At 35.3% G+C, this 19,524-nt stretch overlaps 1 protein-coding gene across 3 annotated transcripts in view; it reads right to left on the reverse strand.

Annotated features, from left to right (window-relative positions):
• LOC5567698 (solute carrier family 2, facilitated glucose transporter member 3) overlaps positions 1 to 13,535 on the reverse strand; it is a 31,431-nt gene extending 17,896 nt beyond the window's left edge. The window contains exons 1-2 of one of the 3 annotated variants that reach the window (XM_021844093.1): positions 13,320 to 13,504; positions 13,005 to 13,237 (exon numbers count right to left, since the gene is read on the reverse strand). In XM_021844093.1, the coding sequence (XP_021699785.1) occupies positions 13,005 to 13,091 (87 nt within the window). In that variant the 5' untranslated portion in view covers positions 13,092 to 13,237; positions 13,320 to 13,504. Of the gene's footprint in view, positions 1 to 11,807; positions 11,969 to 13,004 lie in introns of those variants that run through there. The other 2 variants (XM_001651812.2, XM_021844094.1) reach the window with 2 other exon arrangements.
• Between the last annotated feature and the right edge of the window lie 5,989 nt (positions 13,536 to 19,524).

The raw sequence follows: 19,524 nt of genomic DNA on the forward strand, positions 1-19,524 counted from the left end.
ACAAAAATCCTGCAGAAGCTTCTAGCTAGCGTTCAATCAGTTTGCTTTCCTCCATCAGTAAACTTTTTTAAAATGTCATTTTGAACAGAATGATGGTCCACATCAATGAAAATTCAATTTTTGCCAATAAACAGTTCGGATTTCGCCATGGACATTCGACCACTCATCAACTCTTACGTGTAACAAATTTGATCCGTTCCAACAAATCTGAAGGCTATTCTACTGGTCTTCTCATCTAGACATAGAAAAAGCATTCGACAGTGTTTTGCATGAAGGCTTGATCGTAAAATTAAAAAACTTTACATAAGGTACCGTGGGGTAAGTGGATACAGAAAAATCAATAGTCAACTTCATTGTTACGTACAGCTAACGTGAATAATGTAATTCAAACTTTTTACTGTGGATAATAAATGAGGGACTAATATACTTCGAATCGTCATTTATTTCGATTTTTCTGATTGTTATGTATTGAGTATGAGGGACTTAAAAATTTGCGCCAAATGATCCCCACCATGGTGGGGTAAGTGGATCACCAATAAAAAAATCTGTTCTCAAAACAAATGTGGTGTAATTATGTATAGTAAGAATGATATTACTCTCGTTTTTGTTATTAGTGCTAGTAATGTTACATTTTAATACTTTCAAATTAATAAAAAATTATATTTAATAGAAATATTATGAAAAATATGTATACATTGGTTCACACTAATTCAAACAAAAAAAGACACTGTAACTAGCATAATTTGGAGAAAATTCATCCATTTATACACATAAGTTATACAGAAGTATTGTAGGATTATTCCTAACGATGTTTTCGAAAAAACATTCGTAGTTTAAAAATATTAGTTGCATTAACTTTTGAATAACAAACTGAAATCCTTCTATTCTATTCTATTTTTGAATATATTTGTATCATTTGTCTAGAACAATTTATATGGTCAAATTAGGTACGATACTATGCTTTCAGTTGGAAAATTAGTATATTTTGCTCTTTTGCAACACAGTTTAGATAAACCACGAAAAGTTTCGTGTGAATTTTGAAATTATTATTCTTTTATATTTTTTTGAGTCAGAAAGGTGAAAAAAAACTTTTAGGTGGAATGATTCATATTTTCTATGGTCAATTTGACGAATTTAAGCTGGGAATGGAAAAAATAAAGGAAAACAACATTTGCTGATATTAAAACTTATTAAAATTCTCGTAAGCAGTCTACCAATAAATGATAATAATACTTGATCCACTTACCCCACCCCATTAAAAAGTAGGGGTAAGTGTACCATGTATAATATATCTGAATTTATTTATAAAAATACATATTTTTCATCGTGATTCATTCAATTAGAACTGAAATGCTCACCATGTGTCGAGAAAAATAATAGTATTCGATTTTAGACAGAAATACAATGGATTTTTGATTGATGGAAAACAATTTTTAATTAAATTATTTTTTGCAGCTAACAAGTTTGCTTGTGTTAGTGTACGTGTAGTACTAGTATTGCAATTGTATCAGTGTGGGCGTAATAATATAACCTAAAACGAAGCAATGGTGCAAAAACATTCAACATATTCAAGTATTTATGCTTAATATTGACGAATGATCCACTTACCCCACTGATACACTTCCCCCACTGTACCTTACTTGTTTTTAATTATGAATCGTGGTTTACGGCTACCAGCCGAGTGGAAGTTTAAAAACTACCGAAAAGCTAAACATTACATATACTTTGCAATTGGATTAAATCAGGCCTGCCCAACCTTTTTGAACCGCGGGCCAAATCGCAGAAAAAAATTTGTGTGGCGGGCCACATTTTTGTACGCTCAAATATGTGCATGAAATCTGACAAAACCAAACCTTGGATTTTCAAATGCACAAATCTAGAAAACTAGGCAATCGTTCGCTGTTAATTTGATCGACTGGTCACTACAGCAGATTTAGTTGTTTTGTTGGTTGTTTAGTTCCCTATATTTGTGATATTGAAAATTCGAGGTTTAGCTTCGAAGTATTTTTGCCTTAAGTTCCAAAATTGTTCATCACTCGTAATGTTCTCATAAAATAAACACAGTAAGTGTGACAAAAATTAGTGAACGAAGTTCAAGAAATATGTCAAAAATTGGTGAACGAAGCAAATTTCATTTGGAAAAACCGAAAAACAAATGAAACATTCTGCTAGATATCGTGAAAGCAGTGAAAGCCTCTTTTAAAAATTATGAAATAAATTCCAGCCTATATTGAAAGACCTGAGTACACCAGAGATTTAAAATCCTGTCAGAATAATGCCCAGGATTATATTGCGCATTTCTTTCACCACTGGACTATCGCAGAAGTTTTCACAAGTGCGGGAACGCTAATAAAAGTGCGCGATTACATCAAATCAGTGTTGCATTTGAACGCGTTCAGTTTGCGTTCCAGTTGAAATATTTGAACGAGGGATCAAGTAGGCTTGAACATTGATCAGTTCAAAAAAATGAACCCATGGGAGCTGAAAATGAACGCAGAAAGAAAATTGTTCCCAAGGCTCATACACAATACATTGCCATGCAAAAGTCATACAAAATATGCTAGGAAACCTCGATGGTACCATCAATTTGGAATGATATGAATTCAACATAGTTTGACGTGTTTTTTTTCATGTTTTTGGCTGCAGTAAGCATTTATAAGTGAACGGGGCGTTCTTGAGCATTGACAAAATTTTGCACGAAAGTTCAATGTTTACTGCGTTCTCGTTCAAAAAAGGCTCGTTCACATTTGGCTCGCGTTCAGTTCAAAATGCATCACTGCATCAAATCGAGTCGGTGTCTTCAGCGGGGTTATCCATCACAGGCCAAAGAATAAGTGCTCTGAAGACACCAACATGATTCGATGAAATCCCGCAATTTTATTCGCATTTTCGCGCTTATGAAGCCGCACTTTGCAGTCCACTAGTGAAAAAAATACACAATATAAAATCATACTCCGAATTCTTCCAGAATCCAACCTAGTATTATCAGAATGGCCCAGAATGTTTTAAAACCCTGAACTAACTTTTACGAAAATCTTGGTAGGAATTTTCAGGATTTTACAAGAATCGTGTCTAAGATTCCTTCAAAATCTCACCCAATAATCATTCCGGAATCCTTTCTTGAAAACGTTGTGAATGCTTACCAGTATACAAAAACAAACCTGCTCAATACTCTATAATTTTTTCGCTTAAGATTCTGTCAAAATCCTACATGGTGTTATATGGTAACCTTTTCCAGGATTTAAGAAAATTACGTTTTAAATCACGCCCAGCTGTTGGTAAAATTTACTTCCAAAGTTCTGTGAAAGTTTGAGCCTTGATTTAGTGAAATTTTGTTTGAAAATTTATCCTTTTGACAATGAGTTATGTTCAGGCTTCATTCACTGAATGTTGAAAGAAGGCACGGTAGAAATATTTTTGTTGTAATCCCAATAATATTATTCTGATATTTGTGTTTTTTCTCATAATGAACCTCAAATCATTACCTCAAGTCAGATTTTTATGTAGAACAATTTTAACCTTTATAAAAACTGCAATCGACAGTGCTTAAATCTAGCTGCAAAATGTCCAGATTCTAAAATTAAGAACTCAAATCATTCACAAAATAAACAATTACCGAGCTAAAATGTTAGCTTAAAACTAAAATGTAAATTAAAACGATTAGTCTTGGTATGCTCTTCGGGTTGGTGGAATAGCCAACGGGCCAAATATGAGAAGAATCTTCGAACCCTCTGCGGGCCGCACAAAATGAGGTCGCGGGCCGGATGCGGCCCGCGGGCCGTACGTTAGGCAGGCCTGGATTAAATGGACAAATTGATGTGAAGTTTTGCGAAAAAGTAACACGTCTCCTCTGTGAGAATCGAACTCACGACTCCCCGATCTCTAGTTGGAGCGCGTTACCACTACGCCATGAGAGGACTCATGAACGCATAAGTTAACCTGAATTCGATTTCAGCTCAATAATCTTTTTCGCAAAGTGCACCTCTTTCGGAAGAATTAGATGCCCATCCAAACACAACGCTTTCTATATATATCCAATGCCTAGCCCGAGAGCGCATTGTTTTTTAGGTATAGGAATAGCACACTACACTAGCCATCAACTGCGCAGGCTGAGGTTTCTATTGTGTGGGCTTCCAATGGGTCGCGACGTTCTCAAACGACCGGTTACGGAACATGAGTCCGTTGCTCGATAAATACTTGTATTTAATTTTGAATCGTGGTTTTACGGCTAACCAGCCGAGTGGAAGTTTAACAACTACCGAAAAGCTTAACATTACATATAATTTGCAATTGGATTAGATGGACAAATTGATGTGTGTCCTCTCATGGCGTAGTGGTAACGCGCCCCAACTAGAGATCGGAGAGTCGTGAGTTCGATTCTCACTGAGAAGACGTGTACCTTTGTCGCAAATCTTCACATCAATTTGTCCATCTAATCCAATTGCAAATTATATGTAATGTTTAGCTTTTCGGTAGTTGTTAAACTTCCACTCGGCTGGTTAGCCGTAAAACCACGATTCATAATTAAAAACAAGTATTCATTAATTTTGTTTTCCTTTTAGCATAGGCTATTTTCAAGAGTAAAGTAAATAAAATGTCAAAATTAAGTACTATACCATTTAATACCACTAGAAAATTACTTTGGGAAATTTTTGAAAACAATCATTTTTATTGTCAAATGGTATACTTCAAAGTTGTGTGTCTCATTCAATTAAATATTTTTGCAGAAGGGCATAAGGACTGTTCATTAAAGAAAGTGGACACCTAATTGTTAACATTTTGGTGTGAAAATTCCAAGGAAAAATTTCAAATTTTGTTTCAGTGTGTACGCAGGTATTTATTTTGACAGCAGAAGAAAGTTGACATGAAACAGTTGTAAATTCTAAGCGATAGGTCGGTTTACCATGGCGACACGCAGATTTATTCTGCACAAATGGTGTTCAGAAAAGCTGTCGTTCCGAGATTTGGCTTAAATCGTGAAGTGGCCAAATTCCAATTTTTCGACAACGTATCGAAAACAGATGCTTATGACGACGTGCAATACATCCGAACAGAAAAATTTGGGAAAAAAACAGTTTTTTATGGCAAGCAATTTGCTCCTGCGGTATGAAAAGTACTACATTTTTCACAACGGGTTCAATCAACGGCGAAAATTACAGAACTGAATGCATTTAAAAACGTCTTCTGTCCATCTACCGAAAGTATAACAAGCCATCATCGTTTTGGCCAGGCCTGGCATTGACTCACTATGCTTCAGCTACATTGGAGATGATCAAGAAGGAAAAAGTCGAATTTGTTGAAATATGGCAGATTCTACCGAATTGCCCATAACTACGCCCCATTTGGAAATATTGGGCATTAATCAAACAACATGTTAAGAAGGATGGAAGATAAGCAAGTTCCATGGATTTTTTCAAGAAAATGTGATAAGCAACACAAAGAAAAGTTACGAAGAAAGTTGTGCAGAACCCGATGGGAGGCATCAAGAGAAAAGTCAAAGCATTATCCAGGAATGCTCAATAAATGTTCAAACTTATGTGAATTTGGTCGAGATTACTTTGATTTCCATGTATTTCAAGAGAACTCATGAATTTGTTCGAAAATAAACAGTTTGCTTTAAAAAATACGTGTCCACTTACTGAAATGAACAGTCCTTATTACTCAAACTATTTCCATTTAAGAATTATTTTTAATTCATATTTTACCTTTTTTATCAAAATTTATGATAACTCAAAAGATTTTTTTATGAAAAACTCTGAATTTTTAGCTTAGTAAATTTGAAGTTATTTTTAAGTTGCGGTGAAAATTTAAGATTATTCTGGGCACTAGAAAAATGGTCATTGCGTCGTATATTCTGTCCAATACTGTATATACGATATATTGTGATGGAAACAGTTATTTTAAAATCACTCATTGTGCCAAACGGCCATTATGCCAAACGACCATTATGCTAAACGTATTATTTGCATTTTTCTTTAGGCGATTTAATTGATAGTCACGACCATTTTTTGATCAAATTCAAATTCAATTTTCATTTTAGAAAATCAATGCTTACCTGGCCAGCGCATATTTTACTTTTTTGTTTTGTGGAAATATAACAAGTAGAAAATATTTTTATCGAATTCTTTTGCCGTGACATGTTTAAGTATCTAAGATTTTGTCCATAGATTATTGTTTAACATTTTATTTAGCTTTGCTTTGCTCTTGACAAAATTGCGAAATTCGGAAAAAAACATATGATTTCGTTTCCACAACTTCACGAAGTTACAATTTTTCAGGTGATTTTGTTTTTTTTTAATAAGAATAAAAATTACACATTTCAGGTTTAATTAAGCCAAATGTCATACTTTTCGAAAGGCAACATCAATTTTAAATCAATACATAGATATTGTTGTTTTTTTTACTATTTCTATATCGACCACAACTGGAATCGATTTTTTTTTTGTTCCTATTCATATTTAATATACATTAGCTTAAAATTTCTATTAAAGTATATGATAGTCTGATCAGTTATCGTATCGGCACTGTTGAATATATTTTTTTCTGATTTTTGATGCACCTTCTAACCAAACACAGTTTTTTTAAAACAAAATCGTTCGAAAAAAAAAACGCGATTTGTGCAAAACTGATAAGAGGTGCTGCTATTAACTGTAACGTCTCTTAATTATTGATATTAAAATAATTCGTTCAAAACTCAAAATCAACCAGCTTTGTTATTTCACAATATGTGTATTTTTTCATCGATTCATACAGGAAAATCGAAGAGAAAAACTAAAAAGAAGAATTCAAATTAACTCATGTGAAAGTTATAAACAATCCAGAAAATCTTCACAACTTCTTACAAGAATTTCTCCAAGGTACTATTCCATAGATCCTTTCAGTTAAACAAACCTCCAATAATTTCTACAAGAAAGTCTCCTGAGATGTCTGGAAGAATTGCTGTAAAGTTCGACCTAAAGTATCATCCAAAAATCTATTTGGTTTAAGGTTAACTAGAGAATTTCTTCTGAAATTGTTGTGCTCATTAAAGAATTTACACAAAAAAAGTCGTACACGCAATTTGAGAGGATAATATGCTCGCGCATAGTTTTATCAATCGCTCAACAATGGAAACCGTAGCAATCTTAGTCATAGAATTTGGAAAAATCTCATATTAACATTTAAAAAAAATCTGAGTGCTTCACTTTCAGTGTGTAACGTGTAGTGACGGTAGGTAGATCAAAATAAAGACATTTTCTATTGGTGACTTTAATGCCAAACATCGGTCATGGAATAATTCTCAAAGTAATTCCAACGCCAGAATTTTATTTGATGAGTGCTCTTCAGGATATTTCTCAATTCAATACCCTGATAGCCCTACAAGTTTTTCGTCTTCTAGAAATCCATCTACGATTGACTTGGTCTTAACCGACTCTAGTCATCTTTGTAGCCAATTAGTTACTCATGCTGATTTTGATTCTGATCATGTGCCTGTTACATTTCAAATATCCCATGAAGCGATTCTCAATCCTATCAGCTCCACTTTTAATTATTTACGAGCCGACTGGAATATATATGAAACGTATGTTGACTCTAATCTTGATGTTAACATTTCTTTAGAAACTAAACTTGATATTGACAATGCTCTTGAAACTTTAACAAATTCCATTGTTGAAGCCAGAAGCATTGCAATTCCAAAATGTGAAGTAAAATTTGAATCCGTGATTATAGACGATGATCTTAAACTCCTGATCCGTCTTAAAAACGTGAGGAGAAGGCAATTTCAACGCACTCGTGATCCTGCTATGAAAATTATATGGCAGGATTTGCAGAAAGAAATCAAGAAACGTTTTGCAGATTTAAGAAACAAAAAAATTGAAAATAAAATTTCTCAATTGGACCCTGGCTCTAAGCCCTTTTGGAAATTATCTAAAATCTTGAAAAAACCCCAGAAGCCAATACCGGCATTGAAAGAGGAAAACAAATTATTACTAACTAATGGCGAAAAAGCTCAAAAACTTGATATGCAGTTCGAAAGTGCGCACAATTTTAATTTAGGACTTACTAGTCCAATTGAAAATCAAGTTACTCAGGACTTCGAAAATATTCTCAATCAAGAGAACGTTTTCGAAAATGCCTGGGAGACTGATTTGGAAGAAGTGAGAACTATTATTAAAAAATTCAAAAATATGAAAGCTCCTGGCGATGATGGAATTTTCTACATCCTCATCAAAAAACTTCCAGAAAGTAGCTTATCATTTTTAGTTGATATATTCAACAAATGTCTTCAATAAGCATATTTTCCCGATAAATGGAAAAATGCTAAGGTTGTTACAATTTTAAAACCAGACAAAAATCCTGCAGAAGCTTCTAGCTATCGTCCAATCAGTTTGCTTTCCTCCATCAGTAAACTTTTTGAAAAGGTTATTTTGAACAGAATGATGGCCCACATCAACGAAAATTCAATTTTTGCCAATGAACAGTTCGGATTCCGCCATGGACATTCGACCACTCATCAACTTTTACGTGTAACAAATTTGATCCGTTTCAACAAATCTGAAGGCTACTCTACTGGTCTTGCTCTTTTACACTGAGCCAGAAATTGCGTACAAATTTCATAAGAGAACGCTTGTGAATTGATTTCTCGACTGGTTTACTCTCTTTCATAAGAGTCTTATGAAATACAAAACGTCCGATATTCACAAGAAATTCTTGTCGTTGTCATTAGAGATCTTATGAATATCTTTATTTTCCTAAATTCAAATAAATACATAATGGTCGAAAAGAATTCCATAATTGATATCTATGATCCTTCATAAGAGTATCTTATGATATTATACCCATTTATATTATGAACGCAATGATCGATGGAAGTTCACAAGTTTTTCTCATGAGTCTCATTAGATGCTTCTTATGTCTTTATTTCATAAGAAATTCGTATGAAATTCTTACGTGTTTTTCGATAGGAAGTCGACTGTTTTTCACAAGTGTTAATAATAATTGTCATACGCGCGCTTATGAATCTCAATCGTGAATATTATGTTATTACCATCGCTCCACGTAATTCATAAGATTTTCGTATGATATTGTAAAGGAAATCGTACTCCATTAGATTGTCTTATGAAAGCCAATGATCAATGCGTATGATAACCAAAACGAGTTTCTTATGAAAGTATTGTTTCATAAGTCTGCAATGGAATGTTATAAGATTCTCGAATGAAAAACAAAATACTTCTTATGTCATTATTCCATAAGAAAATCTTATGTACCTCATACGTTCCGTTTCCTCAGTGTAGACATAGAAAAAGCATTCGACAGTGTTTGGCATGAAGGTTTGATCGTAAAGTTGAAAAACTTTAATTTTCTAACATACATTGTTAGAATAATTCAAAGTTATCTGTCAAATCGTACACTTCAGGTTAATTATCAGAACTCCAGATCTGAAAGACTTCCTGTAAGAGCTGGTGTTCCTCAAGGCAGCATATTGGGACCAATATTATACAATATTTCCACATCTGACTTACCTGGGTTACCTCAGGGATGTCAAAAATCCTTGTTTGCGGATGACACAAGTCTCTCCGCCAAAGGACGAAGCCTGCGTGTCATCTGTAGTCGATTGCAAAAAAGTTTGGATATTTTTCCTTCATACTTGCAAAAATGGAAGATTTCTCCTAATGCTTCCAAAACTCAACTAATAATATTCCCACATAAACCAAAAACTCTTTATTTGAAACCTTCAAGTAGACATGTTGTCACGATGAGAGGGGTTCCAGTAAATTGGTCAGATGAAGTTAAGTATCTAGGGCTCATGCTAGATAAGAATTTAACTTTCAAAAATCACATTGAGGGCATTCAAGCCAAATCTAACAAATATGTAAAATGTATCTATCCACTTATTAATAAAAAATCAAAACTTTGTCTTAAGTACAAGCTTTTGATATTCAAATAAATTTTCAGACCAGCCATGTTGTATGCTGTACCAATATGCAGTGTTGACTAGACTCATTTCCCCGAAATTCGAATTGTGAAGCCATGAACTGTTATAACTGTGCGTTGTATTCCTGAGATGGAGGGGGAGGTGGTTGTGCTTGAGTGTTTCGTATGTGGGATCCGACAGTTTCGATCTCGGTGGGCCGCAATTCAAGTTTCGGTGAAATGATTCGCACTCACTCACTCACTCATTTCATTTCACCGAAACTTGAATTGTGGCTCTCTGGGATCAAAATTGATCGATTTTGTGTGCAGTACTCAAGCTTAACCATCTACTTTTCTATCTTAGGAGGATAGAGCATGGTTGTAGTAATTCGTGGCTTCGTAGTTCGGAAAATGTTATTTTCGGGGAAATGAGTCTGAGCAACACTGCCAATATGGACTAGCTGTTGTAACACCAGGAAGAAAGCTCTGCAGAGAAAACAAAATAAAATTTTGAAAATGATTCTGAGGCTTCTTCCCTGGTATAGTACCAACGAGTTACATAGAATATCCAATGTTGAAACATTGGAACAAATGTCAAATAAAATAATCAATAATTTCAGGCAAAAATCGTTACAATCTTCTATTGCCACGATTAATGCGTTATATATTTAGATTTAGTTTGGTAAAGTAAATTGAAGGCGTTTTTTTCTATTATAAACAAGTGAAATCAACTCACCTGAAAAAATTCTGAACTGCTACGACAAATGAAATGTAATATGTTGTTAACAAAATGTAATAAAAGTTTAATTTTGTTTTACGAAATTAGGATGATACTGTTGCCTAACACAGAACACCTAGATATAAGAAATTGATGAAATTTCGCATAACTTATGATCTCGCCCTAAAAGCCATTGGTAACCGAGTGTGTAGCTAGTTGTTATTGAGCAAACGAATGGATTTACACGTTATTCAACAATGCCACGATGATATCGTCCAGTGGTAATAATTTCCATCCTGGGCCATTCATTTGCTTAGAAACAAGGAGCTACACACTCGGTTACCAATGGCTTTTAGGACGAGATCACAAGTTATGCGAGAAATGTAAAAAGAAAACGCACACACAACGTAAGGCCGGTGCATCCTGGACGAAACAGATTTATTTCAACATATTTTATTTGGCATGTAACTAACGAAAAAAAATAGTTAAAGCTGGTCTTCTTTGCTAGATTGATTGTGAGGTGTTTTCCAATATGTACAAAATTTATGCAAAACACTCTAAATAAGACTCAATCATTTATAGGTTATAGGAAAAAATCAAACAACTTGAAAATACAAAAAGACTTCGAATGTCATGTTAAAATCTTTATTGATATGCATGTTTTGGCTCAACCAGTTGGACACAAAAATAATCATTTTGATTTGAAAGCTATGAAAATATACAAAAAAAAAATCCAAAAGCTTAAATGCGGGTATAAGAGGATTAAAATAAGAAAAAATGACGCAATAAGTCCAACTAAATCCCTCAATTGGTGAACCGAGTCCAGTGGCTTTTAAGATTCGTTTATTGTTCAAAAATGATGAATAACGCTTCAACAATGGAATATACAATTTATTTCTCTAGGAAATGGAACGGAAATTTTGGAATTAATTCGATTTCATTGAAATGATCCACGAGATTGTGTGGAATTGCATAAAATGTAATGAACGCTCAAACCTATTATTGGCTTGTCTATCAAATGAATCCCGTATCATACACGCGACAGTAATCAAATTTGCTGATACCAACAATTTAAGGAATACCGTGGCGAAATAACCGTCATAATATCTTGATACAATGAAGTTTTTTCTAGCGCCAAACATTTTGTTTGATTTATTCATGCACCTCGAACAAAACAATCACACACTATACGTACTTCTTTACCAGTAGCCGTTTTATCCATTGTTTAGAAAATTATGCACAACAATGTTGCCCTTGATACGCGTTACGAATTAACAGCTTCTGAAGTGCTTGATTTAAACCAACTCCATACTCTGCACTCACTAAGCACCCGTTCAAGCCCGATCACTAGCAATTACTGAGGCCGTTTGAGCCAATCGAACCTTACCGTGTCTGAGCGCCGTATCAGTCAGTTTCTTTAGACGAGATATGGGTCTGGTGAGCAATTAAGAAGCAATTTCTTAGCAATTTTCACTACCGGACGAAAACCGAAAGTGTACATAATTAGTGGTTGTAATCACGGGTCAGCAAATCCCTTATCGTGTCAGTCGGTTATCGAATTTGTGAGAGCACGAAAAGTACCTCGTTAATGGGGGAGCACCGAATTAGCATCTTCGCTCCTAAATTTGAATTGTGGAAGCGTTATCACCTCGATGACAATAATTAAGTGTCTTGTTGATAAATTGATTTCATTTGTTGTTTCAATGCCACTGAAGCTGTACATCTCCGTTTTTCGGGATACCTTTATTGAGATCACATGGTATTAATGCGTACTTTTGAATTTAACTGTTATCATTAAAAACGAATGCTGAACCAAAGGTTCAAATTTATTGAGAGTAAAACAAACAAAAAAATGTTATGAAAATAATAACTTTGAACGTAAGGTTAATCATTTCTTCAGTTAACGGCGCCTATTGTCTATACCTTAATTCTCTTTATGTATATCCATTATTGATCCAACATTGCATATTCGACGCGAATGATCTATCAACATTTGTCGTTTGCATGTGAATTGGCACACATTCCTGAATGAACCAGAGTAATACAACAATAGTATGCTAACTATCGTGTAAACTAGACTTCAAATGCATTTTGAATGCACCTACTGTTAATGGGCTGGTCTATTTAAACTGTATCGTAGGTTTATCAATCACTTCTAACCTGCTCTCAATGCCAGCTTGCAGAACAAGTATTATTCTATCGTTTCAGGATACAAACGAGTTTCACTGGTTGCATTTGTTTTGTTATGAATTACGAATTGCCTATGTATGGAGGTAGCTGTACTATTTCTATTTACGTTAAAGGCTTAGGCACATTTTCTCCTACTTTCGCACTTTGAAGGGCAGCCACTTATAGCAGTATCGCTTCCCGAAAATTAACATTTACTACTTACCGTTCTTGGTCGTTGTGTGCTGACAATTTTTGCACTTGCTTCCGGTGCATAGAGTATTATTGACTCCGATTGGTCGTGGCTATCCATTTCGTAAAGCCTGGACCGTGTCTCAATTGCGTGTCTTGAATTCTTTATACGTTGCTGTACACCAGTTTTGTAGTTTCTTTTTGTTTCTGAACTGCTCGTCAATTCTTCATATCACTCTCATCGTTGCGTTCATTATCGAAAAAAATCTACGTAATGTAATGATAGCGTTGAACTTTGCATAACACTAGTAATTGCAAGCAAAGTTACGGGATGTCAAGAGAATCTCACCCGAGCGTTGAGGTATTGGAAAATGAACTGCACGGTATTGATAACATCTAATCCTTACTTTACCAAATATACATCGTTGATAATGAAATATGAGTAGAGGACGGAATAAAACAAAAAAACGCTGTGGTGTATTAGGCCTCTTCAAAACATGCCACTTTCACGACTGACAGACAGACAGCCGAATCTGCCTTTCGTACCAATGCCATAGCTGGTACCTCTGTGCTATGTGTGGCAGATCAACATATCAGCATTATACATCTGTACAGTAGTTGATACAAACATTTACACTTCTTTTGCACACTATATTATGGTCTGGGTCGTATACATTCATAAGAGTTTGGCATTTCGATGTCGGTCCAACAGGGTTGACTCGTGCTGGTTGTATGCATTTGCGTTACCTACATGCATATTTGCTTTTATTTCGCTTCTAATAAGAATTCAAAAAAGTTGTGTAAGCTTGAAATGATTTGTCATTTAATGTATATCATTAGAAGTAACAAGTTTATTTTAGAATAAATGTTATTTTTTTTCTTAACATTTTTTTCTTGCTAAGGTTTGTAAATTTCTAATACTTAATTCAATTCGATGAACTTTTTTGAATTCTTTTATTTTTTTGGTGTTTGGCAACACTATCATCTTGAACATATTACATTTTATTTGCCGTTTTTACAGGTAAGTTGATTTCATCTGTTTATAAGAATAAAAAGCTTTCAATTAACTTTACCTAATTATATGGGGGCCATCCTTAGCCGAGTGGTTAGAGTCCGCTGCTTCAAAGCAAAGCCATGCTGAAGGTGTCTGGGTTCGATTCCCGGTTGGTTCAGAATCTTTCGTAATGGAAGTTTCTTTTACTTCCCTGAGCATAGAGTAACATCGTGCCTGTCACACGATATTTAAATGCGAAAATGGCAACTTTGGCAAAGAAAGCTCTCAGTTAATAACTGTGGAAGTGCTCATGAAAACACTAAGCTGAGAAACAGGCTCTGTCCCAGTGAGGACGTAATGCCAATAAGAAGAAGAAGAAAAACCTAACTCCATAATGCAATAATCGTGTCAGTAGAAGATTGCAAATATTTTTGTCTAAAAATTAATTATAATTTCATTCGACATTTGTTCCAATGTTTCAACATTGGATATTCTATGTAACACATTAGTACTTTACATTTCCAAAATTTTATCCTCTGCAGCGATTTCTTCCTGGTATGACAATAACTAGTCCATATTGATACAGCATTATCTAGCCCTAGATACTTTACTTCATCTGACCAATTTATTAGAATCAGTGCTGGGAATGGTAATACTAGTAGGCTTGAATTTCGCGAAAATCACGTGGCTTTCCCAGTAAACTACTGTACTGGGAAAGCATCGTGAATCTCATTAAGTAGCCTATGAACCAATGCACGAGTTCATTATTTGACGTTTGAGCGGAGCCGTGTTATTTATGTGACCATAGAAACTAGTGAACTCGGCACCGTTCAAACGTCAAATTAGTGAATTCGTGCATTGGTCCATATTGGGTGCATGAATTTTCTAAATCGTTAGTGTCATTGAAGGCTTCAAATGCGGGAAATGCAGCGGGAAATGGACCGATGCCCGAGTTCACTATTTGACGTTTGAACGGTGCCGTGTTATTTACGTGACCATGGCAACGAGTGAATTCGGCACCGCTCAAACGTCAAATAGTGAACCCGTGCATTGGTCCATGGAACATTTTTCTACAGTAATTTTGAGTTGCCTTTAGCAACGGGTGTTTTGCAATTTTCAAGGCTCTTTGCCTACAGCAGCGATAGGCGTGAGTTTCACTGGCTTCGCTGACTGCGATTGGCTTTGTTTGGCTACTGTAGAATGAATTTCAGATTTTTTTCCCAACCCTGATTAGGATCCCTCTCATCGTAACAACTGGTCTACTTGAAGGTTTCAAATAAAGAGCTTTTGGTTTATGTGAGAATATGATTAGTTAAGTTTTAGAAGCATTAGGAGGAATCTTCCATTTTTACAAATATGAAGAAAAAATATCCCAACTTTTTTGCAATCTATTACAGATGACACGCAGACTTCGTTCTTTGGTGGAGAGGCCTATGTCATACGCAAAACAAATATTTTTGACATCCCTGAAGTAGGGTAACGTATATAACTTGCCCAATAAACACACGATCGCATATGATAAGATATAAGGGTACAAATGTGGAGGCGATATACGTACATTTTGCATGTATCCTAATGGCGCAAGTACGTATATCGCCTCCACTTTTGTACTCTTATGCATTATCGTATACGATTTCGTGTTGACTGGGTGGACATGCATATAATTTGGACAGACTGGTCGTTCTATGCTCATTTACAATGAGATGATGAGCAATTTATGTATGTGAATTGTAAATTGTATCAACAGAACATCTGTGAAACCTACGAATGCAAGAGGATATCAAGAACATACATTAAACGCAATAATAGCGCCCAGAACTGGCATTCATAAAAGAGTTTAAAGGTTGGAATATGATAAAATATATCTAAAATTGAAGCTAAGTTCATCTAAAATTTCGACATGATTATATAAGGCATAAATCAGGTGGTGTCCAAATTAGATTACGATTTTTGTTCAGTTGATATAATTTGGCCATCTGACGAAACGCACTGGAATGTCGCATGCATGCATACTTGCAAGCATATTTCGTGGATCTGATGATATTTGCTTGCATTAAATGAAATTATTGATTATCACTAATATACACATCCAATAAGCGAAAAAATGCATAAGTCACATGTAAACTCTTAAAAAATTATGATATGACCGTCTTTATAAGAAACCATTGAATAGATATTGATATAACGCGCCTGTCCAAATTATATTTATATGAGGGTGTCCAAAATGTATATTTGATGTCCGAAATGTATAACAGACAGGCCGCTCAAAAACGCTATTTTGGCAGTTAATGCTACATTTTGTAAGCTTTTTCTCCTCAGAAACTCGAAGTACAATGAGACATTAATTATATAAGTATCATAACGTAATAAAATATTAGTATCTAAGACAATCAATCGATCGCCGATTCCAGACGTATCCTTAGCCTGTCCAAAATACATAATTTACTAACTCAGGTAAGTCAGATGTGAAAATATTGTATAATATTGGTCTCAAAATGCTGCCTAAAGGAAAATTAGCTTTTAACGGATGTGTTTCAGACTTGGAGTTCTGATAATTAACTTGAAATATACGATTTGACAGATAACTTTGGATTATTCTAACAGTGAACGTTCGATTTTTTTTTTATTTTACTATCAAGCCTTTATGCCAAACATTTTCTAATGCTATTTCTATGTCTAGACCTTTTCAGAAAATCAGTGGGGGTTGTGTACAAGACACGACCGCATGACGTTAACTTCGCCATGTGATTTGTTGCATTTGAATTTAAGTTAATTGTCATAATTGCAACCTTCCTTTAGTTATAATTCAGAATGTAATGGTTTGTGAATTTAAGAACAGTGAGGAGAAGTGCCCCAGTCATCGATATCATCATTGCCACCGTATATTTCAATTTGCCGTATTGTCAATTGTTCTTCTAATTCTTGGCATTAACGTTCTTACTGCTTCTCAGTTTAGTGTTCAACAGTGATGGAAAGTGGTCAACGTTTCTGCTGAACTGGAACAAAAACAAAACCAAACACTCCCGAGCGTCAGAATGCTAGTCTACTCGCATCTGTCGTGTTCCCGAGTAACCGAAGCTAAAAGTGATTCGCGAACGTCTTCGGAGCTGTTCAGAGTCATATTGTGCGTTTGGGAAAAAAGCTGCTTCCCCTCCGAGATGTATGGTTTCCAGGGGTTTTTGACCACAAACTAGTAGTTTACTGTCGATTTGATGGTTATAAAATTGATTTGTCTGTCAAAACCATAGTAAATCACACCTTGCTCGATTACTCGTGAGTAAAGACTCCCGAGCTTGTTGCTACTTCTTTTGACATGTTCTCCTGAGCAGACGGGTGCGCACTTACTCACACCTAGCTAGTTCCCGAGTCTGTGATGTTTGTTGTGCGTTGGTGTACACTCATGAGCTGCTTCGTGATGCGAACTTTCCCACCACTGGTGTTCAATGAGCACTTCCACATTTATTAACAGATAGCTTTCTTTGCCTAAGTTACCATTTTCACATTTGTACATCGTGTAGCAGGTACGATGAGACTTTATGCCCAGGGAAGTCAAGGAAATTACGGAGAGATCCTGGAACGACCGGGAATCGAACCCAGACACCTTCAGCATGGCTTTGCTTTGTACCCGCGGACTCTAACCACTCGGCTAAGGAAGACCCCTATTGGCAATTATCAATTATTCGTAATAAATCAGATATTGTGTGATGCTACGAGTAGAATTTAGTGATTATAGCAAGTATGTGGTATACACATTAGGGATGGTACACAAATTATGTCACGCTAAATTTCAACTTTTTCTACCCTCTCCCCCCCGCCTTTTGTCACACTTTTTGTATGAGTCCTTCGAAAATTTTGTAAGGCTTGTCACGCTTGGATCGACCCCCTCCCCCCCCCCCCCTTGGAGCGTGACGTAATTTGTGCATGACCCCTTAGTAAATATTACGTACAACATTTTTTGCAATTTCGCAGAAGACTACTTGAGGGTATCAGAAATTATATCGGAATGCATTCACCATCATTTTACAATTTCTGAAAAAAATGTTGTGTAATGATTCATTACGCAACTCAAAACAGTTGCGCAATGAGAAAGCGTTGCGTAATGAATCATTACAGCACTGGTTTCAGTTGCTTAATGACTATTCCCGCGCTGCATACTCCAGTGCAGGAAAGTAGGCTGTTTCATGACAGATTGGCGTGATGAAAAACAGCCTATTACGATGAGAAATTGCAAAAATTATTTTACGAATCACTATAGATTTACGTGATTTGAGCTAACGTAAGAACAACACGACATTCACGAAAACGCGACGTGAGACAAGACATAACGCTTATGTTCTTACTATCGTCAAAAAAGCTTAAAAAATACCTTTCTGTTGATCGGTTTCGGGCGCGATGTAGCCCATCTACGGGACAATGTTCGACTGATTGTGATTCGTACGATGTTCGTGTGTCCGAAGAGAATAACTGCTACTGAAGTGTCGTGTTCGTAATTCCACACATAAATTTTCTGATTCGCACGACTTCACAGTCGTGAGGCATCTTGCTTCCCTAGGTCAGCCAACTCGTTTCTCGCCCAATATTTTCGGGAAAATCTTTAACCCTCTCCTGAAGGGTCTGAAAAGGTCGGGCCAAAAACGGTTAGTGGTCTCCATTCGGAATGGCGCTTAAGACATTTTATCTTACATCAGGGAAACTTGTAAGGCTGCCGGGTAACATAATAAAGCTACTGGTAGAGACGTTAATCAATAAACAAATGAAAAAAACATTTCAACCAACATGAAGCTTTCAACACCCTTCATCATATAATTTTAAAACAATAATGTTCGATTTAGAACAAGTTTAATTTTTTTGTAGTTTCTTGAATAAATTTAGGATAATCATCTATTTTTCGAGTATTTTTTCTGAATTTTATACTGGATAATGTCACTTGACTTCTATAAAAAAGCCTAAGGGACTTTCTATATGAGTTCATACAGGAATACCAGAAAACTTCTGAAATCATAAGATGAATTAAGGTGCAGATATATCAAAGCCATACCTCACTCGCAGACACTGTCTACACTAAAAAGATGAATTGAAACTCATTTTGAGCGTTTTCAAATACATCACAGTTGCATTGATTCTTACTGGAAGCAACAACTTCTATTCCAATTGGTTTTAAAAAAATCTCTCATATTCAGGTGCATTCACACTTAGTTCAGCACTGTGATACATAGATGGCGACGTAATAAATAATTGGCAATCTAGAAACAGATATGGAGAGAGATGTCGCTCATGTCTCTATGATCTTCACTGTTTTACAAGCCTTTTATAAATCAAAGAGCGATATTTTGCCAGAATATATTGATGTTTCCATTCTTACGTTTTTCTTGTTATGAAACAATTGAATTTTAAAAGTAATGTAATGAAAAAACAATGCTTAATCTTTATCTAATTATGACTTTTTTAACATTCGAGAAACATCAAGTCGCCTATACTGCATTATCCAACCAATACATAGAACAAAGGGGTAAAAATAAGTGTTGATATTTATTTGACAACTCAACTCATTCCTCACGAT

Source organism: Aedes aegypti, chromosome 2 (assembly GCF_002204515.2).
Source record: "Aedes aegypti strain LVP_AGWG chromosome 2, AaegL5.0 Primary Assembly, whole genome shotgun sequence".
Taxonomy (NCBI): domain Eukaryota; kingdom Metazoa; phylum Arthropoda; class Insecta; order Diptera; family Culicidae; genus Aedes; species Aedes aegypti.